This window comes from Nestor notabilis, unplaced genomic scaffold (assembly GCF_000696875.1).
Source record: "Nestor notabilis isolate BGI_N333 unplaced genomic scaffold, ASM69687v1 scaffold6670, whole genome shotgun sequence".
NCBI lineage: Eukaryota > Metazoa > Chordata > Aves > Psittaciformes > Psittacidae > Nestor > Nestor notabilis.
This window is the reverse complement of record NW_009912362.1, coordinates 1-15,262: the sequence shown is the minus strand read 5'-3', so window position 1 is coordinate 15,262 and position 15,262 is coordinate 1. Positions and strand designations below refer to the sequence as shown.

Here is a 15,262-nt window from a genome sequence, read left to right as displayed (position 1 = left end):
GCCATTTTGAAGCAGAAAATCTTCTCCAATCACAGGCCAGCTTGGGTTGGCTTCATCTTTTCTTGAGCAGATTTTTATAGCCCTTGAGCTCTTGTAACTCTTTGTAATGCTCCAGTTAATCAATCCGAAGAATATTCCCTAGGAGTACAGCCCATTTTTCTGCTCACAGACAGTAAGTAGTTCCTCTGGATTTCTCCTCATTCCTATCCACGTTAATGCACTCTGGTTACCTACAGCATCTCTGGCCAATCATCCAGTTATTGTGTGAAGTAAACATGTGCAGTAGTGTTAAAAGGGAAACTGGCAGAGTCTTTCACCTGTTTTTTCTCTACATTATTCATATTTAACTTCTGTGTTTAAAAGGCATCACCAGAGTATTTCTGTTTATTGCAAGTTTACATTTATAGGTTTTAACCCTGCTAAGATTGCTGAATTGTAGCATAAGAGGTAGGGAAAAGATGAAACTCTGGCAGAGAACTGAACAGTGTCCAATATAGATATTGTATTTGTGAAGAAAAAGACCCCAGAACATTTTGGGCCATTTCTGATAAGTAAGGGATATCTAAATTGGCAGTTTCATTTCCATGCCTGCCTGATGTCCCATGAAGACAATGGCTATAATGACAAAGAAAGACAAATAAATAAAGGCAGTGTTAATAAATACAGGAGGATCAAGGCTTGAATAAAGGTCTTGGTAGAATGGCTGGAGAATACTTGGTGGATTTTGGAAAGGTGGGGGAAGTGGTTATAGAGTAGGTTTGTAGTGAGAGGTGGTAAAAGTGGAATCCAGAAATAACAGAAAAATGAAATTCAGGGGAACTCAAAGGGGACAGAGGAGTTGCCACATTGTTTGTGGACATTTGCACATCTCGCAGTGCTGAGCTGGTTCATTTCGTGAAGCATCATTTTTAAACCATAATGGAAATGAGCAGAAACATAAGCAGAAGTCTGATTCCAGCCCTGGATCTCATGCTGGCTTGCCATAATGCTCCAGCAGATGTGTTCCCCTCTGTAGACTGGGCACGGCAGCACTTCTCTCTTGGACTCTGCTCAGCATTCATTTCCTGGTTTATTTAGAGCTACGTAGTCTGCCTTAAGAGTAGTTTTCTGTTTGTTTCCCACGGGGTCACTGTATCTGTTATCCTAGAGGAGTGTGCGAGGTACTTACGTTTGCTCAAAACAAACACTAACGTTAAAGATGGTGGGATGAATGAGTGGGGTCTACCTTTCCTTTGAATGGTAGCCTCATTTGCACAGTTGTACTCTCTTGCTCCATAGATAGCACATCTTGCGTGCAGAAAGTGGAGCTTTGTCAGCTGCAAAACTGGTCACCAAGGCTAATTTTTTGATAGCAATCCCTAACACTTTTTTCCTTATAAAACCTCTTTCCAGTCTTAATTTCTGGTCTTAAAAAAAGGTGTTGAGAAGCCAAACTCATTTGATGAGATGGGTTTGAGGACATCTTCCTGCAAAAAGACCTCTTAAACAAAAAAAGTGGTCAAGAGTTGTGCTGAGAAATCTGTTTGAGAGCATTAGCCTTGTCTTGTCAAAATATGTTGCATAAGAGTGTGACTTGAAAAAGCCTTTCAGCCCCATTCTGAGGAGCTCAAGTAATTCTATGGGCTGAGATGCTGTAATTGTGAATTTGGCTTAATATCAGGAAGCAGTAACACGGACTTCTTGGGTGTCATGGAGACAAGAGGATTTTTGTGTTCATATCACTGTGTGTCACTGATTTGCACTTTAATGCCATTAGGATCTATTTGCTTATAATTGCTTCTTTTTATCTAATTATCTGTTGAACAAAATTGTAGACTGGTGACGTTTTACATAAGCAAACCTGGATTTCACATGAGCAAACCTGGTGTCAAAGTTGACTCCAGGTGAAGAGGATGAAGGTCTACAGGGGTAGTCATTCTGATGCTCTGGGCTCCCAGCTTGGGCAGAGTCCCAACAGTGCTGGCTGAGAAGCACCTCCTGCAACCTGATGTGAGGATGGTACCAGTGATGGCACTGTGAAACAACCTGCATCCCACTTTGGCCATCAGATTTGGGCTTGGCCAAGACTTTCATGGCCTGAAGAGAGAAGCAGGATTCACATATAAAGGAGGGGAAGACTGTCAACACAAGCATTTTTGTTTTGCATTTGTATTCACTTGAAACTCTGAGGTCAGCAGACAGCAGGTTGCTGCTTGCAGGTTTGGGGAAAGAGCGTTATGAAGATTCACACCAAAGCAAGTTTTGTTACATGGATGGAAGAGCTGCTCCTTTTTCAAAGCAGTTATTGTTAAATGCCTTTGCTCTAAGGAAAATGCTGAGACCCATGGGAAGTTGTACTCCAAAGTGAAGTACATTTCAAAGCATTGGACATTAAATTATTTTCAGGAGCTCTTCTCCACATTGCCTGCAGAATCTTTAATTAAGAATGTAGTTAACTGAAAACTTGAGTATCCCCCAATTATTGTGATTGCTTTTTTATGCTTTCAATAAAGAATGCTTCGAAAATATAGAATCACAGAATCATTTAGGTTTGAAAAGACCTTTGAGGTCACCAAGTCCTAACATAAACCCTGCAATGTCAACTCCACCACATCTGCATGTCTTTTAGATAGCTCCAGTGCTGGTGACTCCACCACTTCCCCGAGCAGCCTGTTCCAATGCTTTTGATAACCCTTTTGATGAGGATATTTTTTCCTAATACCCAGTTCAAATCTCCCCTGGTGCAACTTGAGGCTGTTTCTTCTTGTCCCATCACTTGCTAATTGGGAAAAATACAACACCCACCTCACTACAACCTCCTGTCAGGCAGTTGTAGAGAGTAATAAGGTCCCCCCTGAGCCTTCTCTTCTCCAGACTAAATGCTCCCAGTTCCCTCAGCTGTTCTTCATCACATTTGTGCTCCAGACTCTTCACCAACATTGCTGCCCTTCTCTGATGAAAAATATAGGAGCCTCTGCTAAAATACTGGTTTTAATAAAAATCCAAAACTTCAATTTACTGTTAACACACAAAAATAGTAAATTGTGTGCTGATTTGGGAGGAGAAATGGTCACATGGACAAGTGGAAGCAAGTGCAAGAAGAGAGCTTATTGGTAACCTCTGCTCACAATGTAAGCTGCTCACTTACTTAGGCATCTTAGGGTGGCGATGAAAATACTCTCTGTTGATTAAATATATATTAATTTGATTTAAAAAAAAAAAGAGGGAAAAAGTATTTCTCTTCAGAGTGAATGTATTTAAAACTTACATGGTTTTTGACCTATGGGGCAGACACAGCCTTGGCAGCAATTGGAGTTGTTACTGTGCTTAGAAGGGAGGGAAAATATGTGAGAATAGTGCAGTAGAAACAAGACTCTAGGTTCAGCCACTTCCTAACGCCACTGTTCTGAGCTGGCTTGGTTATCAGGTGCTGCAGGGTTTCAGATTTTGGGTCAGAATTACATCTCTCCCTTTCTTTTTTTGCATCTTGTATTACAACAACAGGTGTCAGCCGACTCGAGCTCCTCCATGAATTCCAACACGCCTCTGGTGAGGATAACCACTCGCCTCTCCTCTACTGCTGATGCCCCCATGCTGGCAGGAGTCTCGGAATACGAATTGCCAGAAGACCCAAAGTGGGAGTTTCCAAGAGATAAGTATGTAGCCTGTTTCTCTTAGCACTACCTATGCACATCTGAAGAACATGACATGTAATGTGTCCTTTTAACTCAAGAAACCCTGGGACATCTCAATTACCCAAATCTCCTGAAGATCAAGATCCAATTCAATTATCTGAAGTCAGTTGGTTTAAATAGAAGCTAAATTTTCTCTGCCTGTTCTGATTTTATTTTCAGATTTCCTGTGGGTTTTCAGATACTCTGCTAAAATGCATCTCCTCTATCAGGAAAAGAGTGTATCTGAAATGTTATCTCAAAATATACATGGTCTAGACCGGGACACATACAAGCATTGGTGAAGGGCAATCAAGATTTCCCCAAGCAATACCTCTGTAAATTAAACCAATGTTCTTCAGTTATTACTAAGTTAATATTTATAAAACAGGTAATACAGTATCATGTAGGAGATAAAGTCTAAAATATGGCATTAGACAATCTTTTCTTTCTGACAGGACTCTGGGTGTAGGATTTGTTTTGATTTTGCATTAGCCTGTATTAATGGAGATGATGATTTTTGGTTTGGGGGAACATTTTGCATATGGTGTGCATATATGTACAACTTCTGTGGCTTAGAGGTATTAGGTTTCAAGCAGAGCACACTGAATTTTGATATATGCAAATTCATGTGGCTACATAATATTTTCTTCAAAGTCTGTTGACTGACATGCTAAATGAGCTTCTGAATAATTTAAAGCTGTAACCATGTTTTTTAATATAAAGAAGACATGTAAAAGAGATAATATTAATACAGGTAGAACCATGATTATATATTGAAGTTAATACTAACTTTAAGAAGTCTGTAGGTGGCTTTGGGAAAATAACACCTTTTATCATGAACGGTTCTCTTTGAAAGTTCAGGCTTGTAACTTTTGGATAGAAGAGCTGTAATCCTGAACCTTCTGACAACTGTTCTGGAAATTATTTTAATGATGTAGCTGCAAAGTAGTGCAAAATGCTGTAACTGCCACCTGCAATATTCTAGTCAACAGTGGGGGCCTGTGTATGTGCTTCTGTTAGCCCATACCCTGTGGGGATACACTAAATGCGGAAAATTTGAGAGTGCTAAACATTTAAAACCAGCATTCAGCACAAATGTCGGTGGAGCAGATTTGCAATGAAAGGAGGCTATTTAGAGGCAGTTTATTAGGTTGGGGGGCAGGAGGCACACAATGAGGCGTTTGTTACTTTAGTCCTAGCAGGGCAATAGCACATAAATTAACCAGTTTCCAATGCAAATGTTTGTTCTCTGCCAAGATCCTAAATTCAATTTTAGTTCTGGAGTGACCTCAGCACAGCATACGCTGCCCTTCAGTCTTTGCACCTTTTAAAACTCGCGTTTGCTTTAGAAACTGATCCAAAACAGCTCGAGGAATTCTAACGGAGGCAAAGACCGCATCTGACAAGGAGTCAGCGGGCTGCCCTCCCGAGGAGCCACCTCTCACTTCTGACTTGTGCCCAAGCAGACAAGCGGGGTTTTCAAACTGCTGAGCCTTGGTTTAAGACTCTTCTGTGGATGATATGACAACCTCCCCCTGTATTCTATGATTCTATTTCGTGGGGGAAGACAGAAGTCCATGCTTTAAGAATGAGTCCCAGCGTACACTGCATCTGTGAATCTTGCTTTTGAGCATGAAAAACCAATCCTGAAGAACTCTGTTATGAAAATGCTTATCTGAATCTGACCCCTCCTCTGGATAACATTAGCAGCATCAAACTCATTGATCACCCTCCCTGATTTCTGCTGCGGCACTGCTTCTGGATGTTAGATGATATTCTTTGCAAGTAAAGGAGCCCAAATCTGGACCTTAAGCATTTAGGCTGGAACAAAAATGATTTTGCCCAGAGGCTTTGAAGTTTCTTTTTCATTTTATCTCTTTATCCTCATAAATTTGAGATTGACATCTCCGTGTCTGTCTGTTACAGCTGAGCAGGTTTTGCAAGCAGGTATATGCTCTGCCAAATACACTTTGCACAGCACACTAAGTAACTGCTCCTTTTAAAAGGTTTCTGATATGGATACTGTGATTATAGCCAAGTTTCAGTTTCCCCCAGTCTCTGCTTCCCACTTTCTGAGCATAACCCGGGTGCTTGCAGGCAGGAGGCATCTCCTGTTACCCTCCTACATGACACTTGTGGCAGCAAAGAGCCTGCAGCCAAGAAACAGCCTCTGTGCTAGACCCAGCTGTGGGTAAATAAAGCATCCTGTCTCGCCCCTTAAAGGATCACAGGAACGCGTGAGGATATTGGATCTTGTTGTGGCTGGGGAGGCCATAGAGAAGCTGGCTTGCAGGGGATGCTTGGATGTGCCAAGTGCTTTGGCCATGGAGGTGCTGCTGGGCAGGGAGAGCATCACCTCTGTATGCATGGTGGGACTTGCAGCAGAGAGGGGAGCCAGAGGTTGTGGCGGCTTCTGGCAGCCATTCAAAGCACGGGAGCATCAGCATCACGGGAGCCTTTGCCCAGTCCCTCACAGCAGTAACCCCTCCTGAGCCTTCACTGCATGCTTGTCACCAGCCTCCTGGTGGGGAAAGAGCCTTATGGAAAATACACCATACACACCAAGAGTTTTGTTATGTGGATGAAGAGCTGCCTCCTTTTTCAAAGCAGTTATCATTAAGTGCCTTCGCTCTAAGGAAAATGTCAAGACCCACAGGAAATCATACTCCAAAGTGAAGTACATTTCGGAGCATTGGACATAAAATTATTTTTAGGAGGTCTCCTCCACATTGCCTGCCACCAGCCTCCTTTCACCCTCATCCTCTCTCCCTCAAGAAGGCGTCTGGGTGGCCACCTTCTCAGCCATACAACAGAGAAATGGGTTTGATAATCACCTACAACTGTGCCCAACCACAGTGTCTACTGACCCGATGTCTGTCCTGGCTGATTCCTCCAGTGCAAGTCATCATCAGGCAAATCTTCACAGCCCGTGTCCCCAAACAGAAAGCAAGAACATGAATTCTGAGCTAAAATTACGCTGCCTGAGACCATATTTGATTTTACTTTCTGTTTGCACTGTGCCATTATATCACAGGAGTTAATATTTAAAATATCCCCCTGCTCTTAATACCACCCTTTACCACACAAATCATCAGCTGCCTGAAAGAGACCACATGGCAAAAAGCACAAAGAAACTTTTCTTTCATCTCCTTGCAGTCAATGTGCAAAAGAAGACGACTGGCCAGGTTACAAGGACAGGAAAAGCCCAAGAGTTGCTGGCTGCTCCTGGAGTTCTGCTGCTTTCTGAAAGCTCTGCCCCTCTGTGCTGTGTCTCCCTGCTCCAGCCTCTTATTACAAGCAGAGGGAGAGCTTAAAAGCCAGGTTTAGCAACTGATCTGCCCTTCTGAGATGCTCACTATCCGACCCCTAAGAAAACATACTGCAGCACGCATGAAAACTGATGTGCACACAGAGTCTCATTAGTTCCATGTGATAAATGCTTTATGCTACAGCAAGTTGCTGAAAGCCTTTTATGTTTAGCCCTGGAATTTCACTGGCTGCATCCCTTAACCAGATGCTGAGTGTTAATCTCCTGTTTGCACCTCTAGGCTGACGCTGGGTAAACCCCTGGGAGAAGGTTGCTTTGGGCAAGTCGTCATGGCCGAAGCGGTGGGGATTGACAAAGACAGGCCTAAAGAAGCAGTGACTGTGGCAGTCAAGATGTTGAAAGGTAAGAAAATTGGGTGATTAGGGATCAGAATGGGTGATATGGCAGTCTTCATCCACGAAAAGTTTCTTTTGTGGCATCTGAACTCTGTCATCATGGGAGGGGTCAAAGAGCACATAGCTGACCTCAGCCTTCAGCAGTTTGGGGTGTAAATCTGTGCCCTTGACAGCCTGTTTATCTTGAGCAGCGAGTATTTAGGAGGCTGGATATATATAAGCATCGTGTGGGTCTCTCTGCTTTTAGTTTAGTTCATGTCAGAGGCTGTCAATATGTGTATCCCAGCCCATTCAGTCCAGGTGGTTGGTGCCTATTTATTTTGAATTTAATTATAAGGTTAGTTTGCAGGAAAGGCATAGTTTTGAGGTTTGATAGCTAAGGACAGCGTTTTCATATCCGATATTACTGCTGCCTCTCATAATACAAAATTGAAGAGTTGGTCAGTTCATCAAAGAAGCTGAGATTATTTTTCTTAGGACATAACATATGACTTTGTGTAACATACAGTGTATACAGGAAAACAAATCCTGTATTCTGCACTTGGAAGCACACGCTTTACATCAGCTGGTGAGCCTTAGTGAAGTTCAGCGTGACATGCTTAGAGAATACAAACTGAACCTGTGTCTTCTACAGATGATGCTACAGAAAAAGATCTGTCTGACCTGGTGTCAGAGATGGAGATGATGAAGATGATTGGGAAGCACAAAAACATCATCAATCTCCTTGGAGCCTGTACCCAGGATGGTGAGTAGAGAAAAGAAAGTAAACCAGGACTTTCCAACAGGTCTCCGAAAGTGTCATTAACCATAATTTTTCAAGAGTTTTTAAGGAAGCAGTCATGCCGTGATGGGATTTTTAGATATTTCCTTAGCTTAGCAGCAATATTTTAACTTCTGTCTCTCATTATACTTGCAGCTTTAATATGAGAAAGGGTACTATATCATATGAAAACTCTCTAATCCCTTGCTTCAGGGGAAAAAATGTCATTTTATGGGGGCTTTACCCATGCCTGTTGTTCTGAATTGTCAGTCCTGCTTTAGTGGGACTTGTATCCCATGAATGTGAAATAAGCATTTTTACTCTCTGAAGACCACAGTGTTTTTATTAAAAGCTAATTATGTCTTGTAAAGTGATGCAGAATGGCATAAATCTCTGGAAATTAGAAAAAGCTTAAGCACTTTCCCTTTGTTTGAGATCTCACAGTATTTTCTGATTGAAAATGCTTCTTGTTAAGTACATGGCATGATCTGGAAGGAAGAGGCACTGGATCAGGGTTTAGGTGATTTCAGACACTAATTATAGCTCTGCTGGTATTCTGCTATGGAGCTTTGGGCCAGTCATTTGGCCAGGTCTGGACCTCCTTTTCTTTCAAGTTGTCCTTACTGATTTCACAATTAAACATTTATTGGTTTGGTTCATTTATTACAGAGCGTTAAAAGCTTCTTCACATAAAAACATTTTACCCTTCAACCTTACTCTGGTTTTCACACGCTTCTGTTTATCCAAAGGTCCATTGTATGTGATAGTAGAATATGCTTCCAAAGGAAACCTGCGTGAGTACCTGCGAGCACGCCGCCCCCCGGGGATGGAGTATTCGTTTGATATTAACAGGGTACCAGAAGAGCAGATGACATTCAAGGACTTAGTGTCATGCACCTACCAGTTGGCAAGAGGCATGGAGTACCTGGCCTCACAAAAAGTAGGTAGAACTCAGCAAATACTGCACAAAGCACATGGTGTGTATTTGTTTGGCACTCTGTGAGTTTGGTTTTGTTCTCATCTCATTTATGTTCAAGAAGGGCCCTTCTCAAACGAGTTGCATAATCTGTGCTCTTGGAGAGCAGTGGGAAAATTCAAACGCTTGAAGTTTTTAATCACTGTTTAACAATATTGCTAAAATGAGGCCCAGAATAGATCATTTAAAGTAAATACTGTGTACATATCTGCCATTTGAATTCATGAGCACAGGTGGTCACTTATTACACAAGTCACATTACTCCACCCATGGGGCAGCCGGCACCATTTGCCTTCTGTTTCCAGTCAAATCAACCAAATCAGTTCAGGTAGTGGTGTAAAATAAACGAGTTCAGTTACTGAGAGGATTTACAGAATGATAATAGGCAGAGTTAAGAAGACTACAAGATGCCAGGGAAGAAATTGGTGAACGGAAAGGGCAAAAATAAATGCAGTGAATTAGTCACTTAAATTATGTACTTAAAACTGGTGTTTGTCAGGAGAGCAAGCTTATTGAAAGAATTTATTTATCCTGTCATGTCCCTAGACATTTATTTCTTCAACTTTTCTTTTTAACCAGTAATTTGATTAAATTATAGTTACGAAACCTTAAATAGCCCTGTACAACTAACTCTGTAAACATACTGTGGCTTGGTGGACAAGCAATCATGAATACCCTGCTAGGTCTTTGGACCCAGTGGCTAAACCAGAGCACCAGATATTGAAGATAAGTACTTCCTGCAAGGTGTGGAGTGGTTAGTGGGATTTATACTAATTTCCAGTCATGTTCACTCCCAAGTATGGACCTGTTTTTAACCAAGGACCAGAGCTGAGTGTTTACATCCATTCCTGTTGTGTGGAGTCATGATTTTATTGCTTTTCTGCACTTGTAGAGGTTGTGTATGTGTGTGTGTAATCTAGGTCTAATTTTGCTTTTATTCTTCTGTTTTGAAGCAGTAATTCTGAGCATAGTAGGGTAGACAGGGCAACATGCATGAAACCAAGGCAAAAATCTAATGGAGTAAGCATGGGTGTATTATGTAAAGCACCTCAGGATATCTCTTTCTAAGAGTAATGAAACATTTGCCTGGCAATGAGCCATATTCCAAGAAAATAGAACTATTTAGGAAGGAAAAAAACCCGCTTTTGATTAGCAAATCTTGAGAACAAGCATTTACCTGAGAAGCCCTGAAGTGCTGTTGTAGGACACTACCAAGAAGATGTGAGCTTGCACACATGCACAGGGCAGAACCATTTCATCCTTGACGCAGACCCTTTGCAAAAGCACTTGGTCAGCACTGCGCCAAACTCAACAGAGTGTAAGGCACTGCACAAGGCAGAGGGAAAACAAAGGCACCACATAGTAAAGCTGTGCATTCCAGTTCTTCAGATATCCCACCACTTCTGTTTGGATTTCACTAGTTCTTTTCCCCTTAGGGATCCATTTACTGAGCTGGAATAATAAGAGAGCTGGTCTTCTCACGGTATTTCCATCATGCAGGAACTGTGAGAAGGCCAGTGTTCTTGTTATTTCAACCCAATAAACTGCTCACTGAGACTTCAAATAAAAGAATTAAAGATGATGTTTGGGCACCTACTTTTTGCCTTACAGAAAGTTTTTGTCTTACAAGCAATTGTACTTAGAATAATATCCCATTTCCAAAATTGGAGGCATGCTTTTTAAAATTCTTTTGGTGTGCCCTCTCCAACCTTCCAGTACTATGCAAGAACCACAGGGGAGCTCCAGGAACAGGGACTGGCCCAGATCGCTGCAAAGAGACAGCAAATTGTTAAAGCCAGAGGGTCAGCTGTGAAACCTGTCAGATATGGAAATCAATAATGGCACCATTTTGAAGATGGAAAGAGCCTCAGTTGCAAAGATGCATGTAGGGTATGAGAAATATACTGACAGAAGGTGCCAGGATTTGACTCACTGGGTGTATCCACTCAGAGGTGCTACATGCCATTTGAGATGCTCTATGGTACCCCCAGCCTGCTGTTCTGGAAAGACTTGGGTCTGCTGCAGATCCTGCATCATCCCTGATATAGTCTCATCCTAGGGTATCTCAATGACATTATGAACTTGTAGCTGAGTGGCTGCATTGAGCTCCTAGGATGTTCTTGTAGGGATAAGAACAGGGACTGGAATGTAGTTTTTGCTGATGGCGAATTAGAAGACTGACGCTGAAAGCACGTACTGTTGTCTGGTCCTGTGCACATAAAGGCATTGCTGGAGCAGGTTTTTCTTGGCAGTTCCCCATGGCTAACCCAGTGAGGAGCAGAAACTTCATTTTACCCAAGCAGGGTAAGAGATCTCAGCAAGTTGCTGGGACAGGTTATAATGCAAGAAAAAAATTGGCTCTGGTATAGTTTTTGTAGTGGTTCAGTCCAGCATGTCTATGCACATGCTGAAATAAAGAGTACAACATAAAGGGTAATCCAAAATAAAGGGGAAAGATGTTTAACTTGAAAAGAAGTAGAATATCCTGGGAGGAATCCAGATACACTTCTTACCGTGCCATCTTGTATGAACCCTGATAAGGCTGTTTGAACACAGGAATAATACCCAGAGCAGCCACAGTGTTCTTTCCGTGTTAAGAGTCAGTGACACATTTTCTTGCTGACGTGAAGGAAAAGTCTCTGTGGAGATAGATTTGATACTGAAACTAAAAGAAACCAAACAAGCAAACAACCAAGCCTACACTGTTTGGGTTTTTTTAGCTTTTCATGGTTAAATTTCTATAGTCTTAGGGTTGAAGTAAATACACGCACCCTTGACATCGAGTTTAGACTTATATACTGTGGCCATGTCTCATATTAAGATCTCTTATATTCAGAATGGTTGCACTGATCCAGACTGCCAGGTTTTAGCTCTGGTGAGATGGTGTAATTTAAGAGAAGCAACATAACAGTCATTTACAGTATTTGTAATGAAAGTCCTGCAATACCTGTACCTGGGCATGTGTAATGGAGAGTGAATCGCACACAGCCCGGCATGGTCAGTGTCACCACCCTTAGCAAAGTATAAGTCTTAAATAAACCAGGCTTTTCTAAGTGGCTTCTTAGGGCTGTTTAACTTGGAAACACCAGCTGAGAGGATGGACGACATGAAGTAAGACAATCTTATTTCATAGGCTTTAAGTAAATGCATGGCTTTCCCACCTTTTGATTTAGGTTAAAATGTGTAAAGGAGACTTACTTGCAGCGTGGAAGTAATTTAGCTTTTACAGCGGTTTATTTCAGCGGGCCTTTTTTATTTCCCTTTTCTTTCCAGTGTATCCATCGAGACTTGGCTGCAAGAAATGTTTTGGTAACTGAAAATAATGTCATGAAAATAGCAGACTTCGGTTTAGCCAGAGACATCAACAATATTGATTATTATAAAAAGACTACTAATGTAAGTGGCTGGTTTTCTTATCTCTGGAAACAAGTATTTCTTTCAATGTTTCACTTAAAAACTGTGGTTGTAAACTTAATGGGCTTCTTGTACAGCAGCCTCACTTTTCATCTCAGACAGAAAACAGGGATCAAGGACATAAGTGTTTCTGTCCCCTCTTACAATGACAGTTAGTTAAAAGATAACCAAAGAGGCTGTATGTTGTATGATTTATTAGAAATGCTAAAATGCAAGAATTGCTTTTTGTGTGTCCCTGACTCCAGTCACTTGAAATAGTGGAAATATTGGCTCCTGTTGGATCCAGCATATTTTGTACCAAGTCTAGGAGCTTGAAAAGCACTGTATGAACAGTGCTAGAAATCACCCTAACAAAAATCCTATTAATGTGTGCTAATGCCTCATACAGCTTTATGCTTTTTGCCTGTACTGATCTTGTTATGTACGAGTTATGGGGGTAGTATCAAAGTGGGGCTAGAGGCTGAGAAAATAGGTTTTTACTGCCTGCTCTGTCACCGTTTTGCTGTTTAACTTGTACCAAGTTGCACTTGAACCTTTCAGAGGTAGTTGTTGATGCCTACTTTGAACAGCTTACACCTCCTTCCCAGGGGATCTCAAGATCTGATGAACCACACTTGGGTTTTAATGAGAACTTTGCAGTTCTACAGGCTTTAATATTTTGTATAAATATTTATTATTATTAACAGTCATGTTAAGTGGTCTATCTATCAAAATAAAGCACCAAGTAGTTAATGACATTTAAACAGTAATATCTGCCTGCTTCTAAAAGACAGAGCAATCAGGTGTGGGTACACCAGTACTGGCGGGAGTTGAACCTTCTTCATATCAAATGTAGTGCAATTCCTGGGATCTGGGCAGAGCAGACTCTGTGCAAAGGAACAAGCAGTTGTGACTGAGACTTGGGTCACTGCAAAAGGTGGAACACAACCCCCAGATTCTTAGGTTTAGTGATCAACTCATTTTTGCAGGCAGGCCTGTTTTTCAGAGGATTATTTATTGGGCTTTTTTTGTCTCTAAAGAGCCATGGTGGAATGACCTTTTTAATTTTGATCTGCTTCTTGTATCGTTCTCCTAGCAAGGAACCTGGGAACTTTTTGGGGAGCCCTCAATGCTTTTAATTTTATCTTCAGTGATTATATCCATTTTCCTTCATGCTCTTCCTGCTTTAGCCCATGTTACTTTTCTCCCCTCAAAATTTAGAAGGTAAATTCTGTGCTGGTTTGCATTAAGAGACTGTTCTCTAAGAACTGATTAACCTTTTAGAAAAATTGGTGCTGAAACCATCCTGTAGATTGAGGCTGTTTTAATTTTTCTTCCCTTTCCCTCCCAACTTACAGGGACGGCTTCCAGTAAAGTGGATGGCTCCAGAAGCTCTGTTTGACAGAGTTTACACGCATCAAAGCGATGTGTGAGTGGCTTTATTTGAGTGGGATTTTGGAGGGTGGAAGGAGGGTTGTTTTGTTTTTCATTTGTGAAAGTTTGGGATATTTTTAGTGTATTTCACTGTTGTCCTTTACCTTTAAGTGTTTTCGTTCTGTTTCACATATTAATAGATGGAACAGGACTTGCCCTTAGAAAGTGAGGATTTTATGGTAGACTGCTAACCAGTGCTCTGTTACTAATCTGCCCAGCTTCAAAGCACATGAAAGGTGGAAAATGCTAACCTCCTTCTGTCAGTGCGGAAGTTTCCCCCCTTGAACTTATTTACGGATGTGCAGCTACAAAGAGTCTATCTAATTTGCTTGGCTTTTGACATACTCTGGACTTCCTTCAGGTTAAAAAACATGAGAGAAAAGACAGAAAGAAAAAGTTCTTATAAAAATTAGTGCTAAGTTTAGGTATAATAAAACTTAGGCTGGATATACTGGGAAAGTGTTCTCTAATTTTCAGAAGTGTGGGTGCTTCCCAGCAGTACTTCACATGTAGTAGAAATCACTGGACTTTGACACTTCAAATCTTTTAATGTGTGCACAAAAGTCACTGGCTGATGCAACCCGACTGCCCAAGATTTATTCTGCTTCCTATTACAGTTTCCTAAGCTCATCTTCTGCACTTGTGTGCACTGTGCGTGAAGTAGATGTGTATTTTTTATGCAGTGCAGATGAAGATCTCATGGTTTTTATTTCTCCAAGAGAAGCTGTTAACTGTAAGGGGCTGGATGCTTCCCAGCACTGGTTTAAAAGGTTATGCATGTCAGTGCAGGGTTAAAAGGAAAAAAGGGCAGGGTGGAGAAAATAAGTGGTATCTCCTCATTCTTTAACGTGGGTGCACTTCCTGAGCTGTTCTCTCCTTAAGAAAAGCATTTACTGAGGTTTTTCTTCAGTATTTACAAGGAAAATGTATACACAGGTTAAGGGTGGATCCCACTTTTGTTTTAAAATAACATCTTGGCAAATATTTAAGTGAATGTGAAGTAAACTACTTCACTGGTTCAGGGCTGAAAATCGGTCTGAGCTCTTCAGCAGCACACGGGTTTCAGTGCTGGAACTTGGAGCCTCTTGGCCCCATGGCGGCTTTGAAGCCAGCTAAAGATAATATTATTGTAAATTTGTGCAAACAGTTTACTAAAATACACTGCTCTGAAGCTCGGATTGCTGCAGAGAAGCTGGGGAGCCAGTGCAAGCTGTGTGCTGTTGCTCACCTGGCAATATTCCCTGCCAGAGAGCCCTGGGTTGCCAGCAAGGCATGATGAGGCTGTTGCTGGAGGAGGTGGCAAGCAGGCAGGAAAACTGGCTTAAAATGATCCTCCTCCATTTCCTAACAACAATTAATAATAATAATAATAATAATAATAAA

General features: G+C 41.5%; 1 protein-coding gene across 1 annotated transcript in view; it reads left to right on the top strand.

The window, feature by feature from the left end:
• Positions 1 to 13,878, top strand: part of FGFR2 (fibroblast growth factor receptor 2) — a gene marked incomplete at its 5' end in the record, with an annotated part of 57,433 nt that extends 43,555 nt beyond the window's left edge. Inside the window, 6 exons of the mRNA XM_010019135.1 lie at positions 3,484 to 3,635; positions 7,202 to 7,323; positions 7,951 to 8,061; positions 8,826 to 9,016; positions 12,326 to 12,448; positions 13,804 to 13,878. Coding sequence (XP_010017437.1) covers positions 3,484 to 3,635; positions 7,202 to 7,323; positions 7,951 to 8,061; positions 8,826 to 9,016; positions 12,326 to 12,448; positions 13,804 to 13,878 — 774 coding nt within the window. The remainder of the gene's footprint in view (positions 1 to 3,483; positions 3,636 to 7,201; positions 7,324 to 7,950; positions 8,062 to 8,825; positions 9,017 to 12,325; positions 12,449 to 13,803) is intronic.
• Positions 13,879 to 15,262: the final 1,384 nt, after the last annotated feature.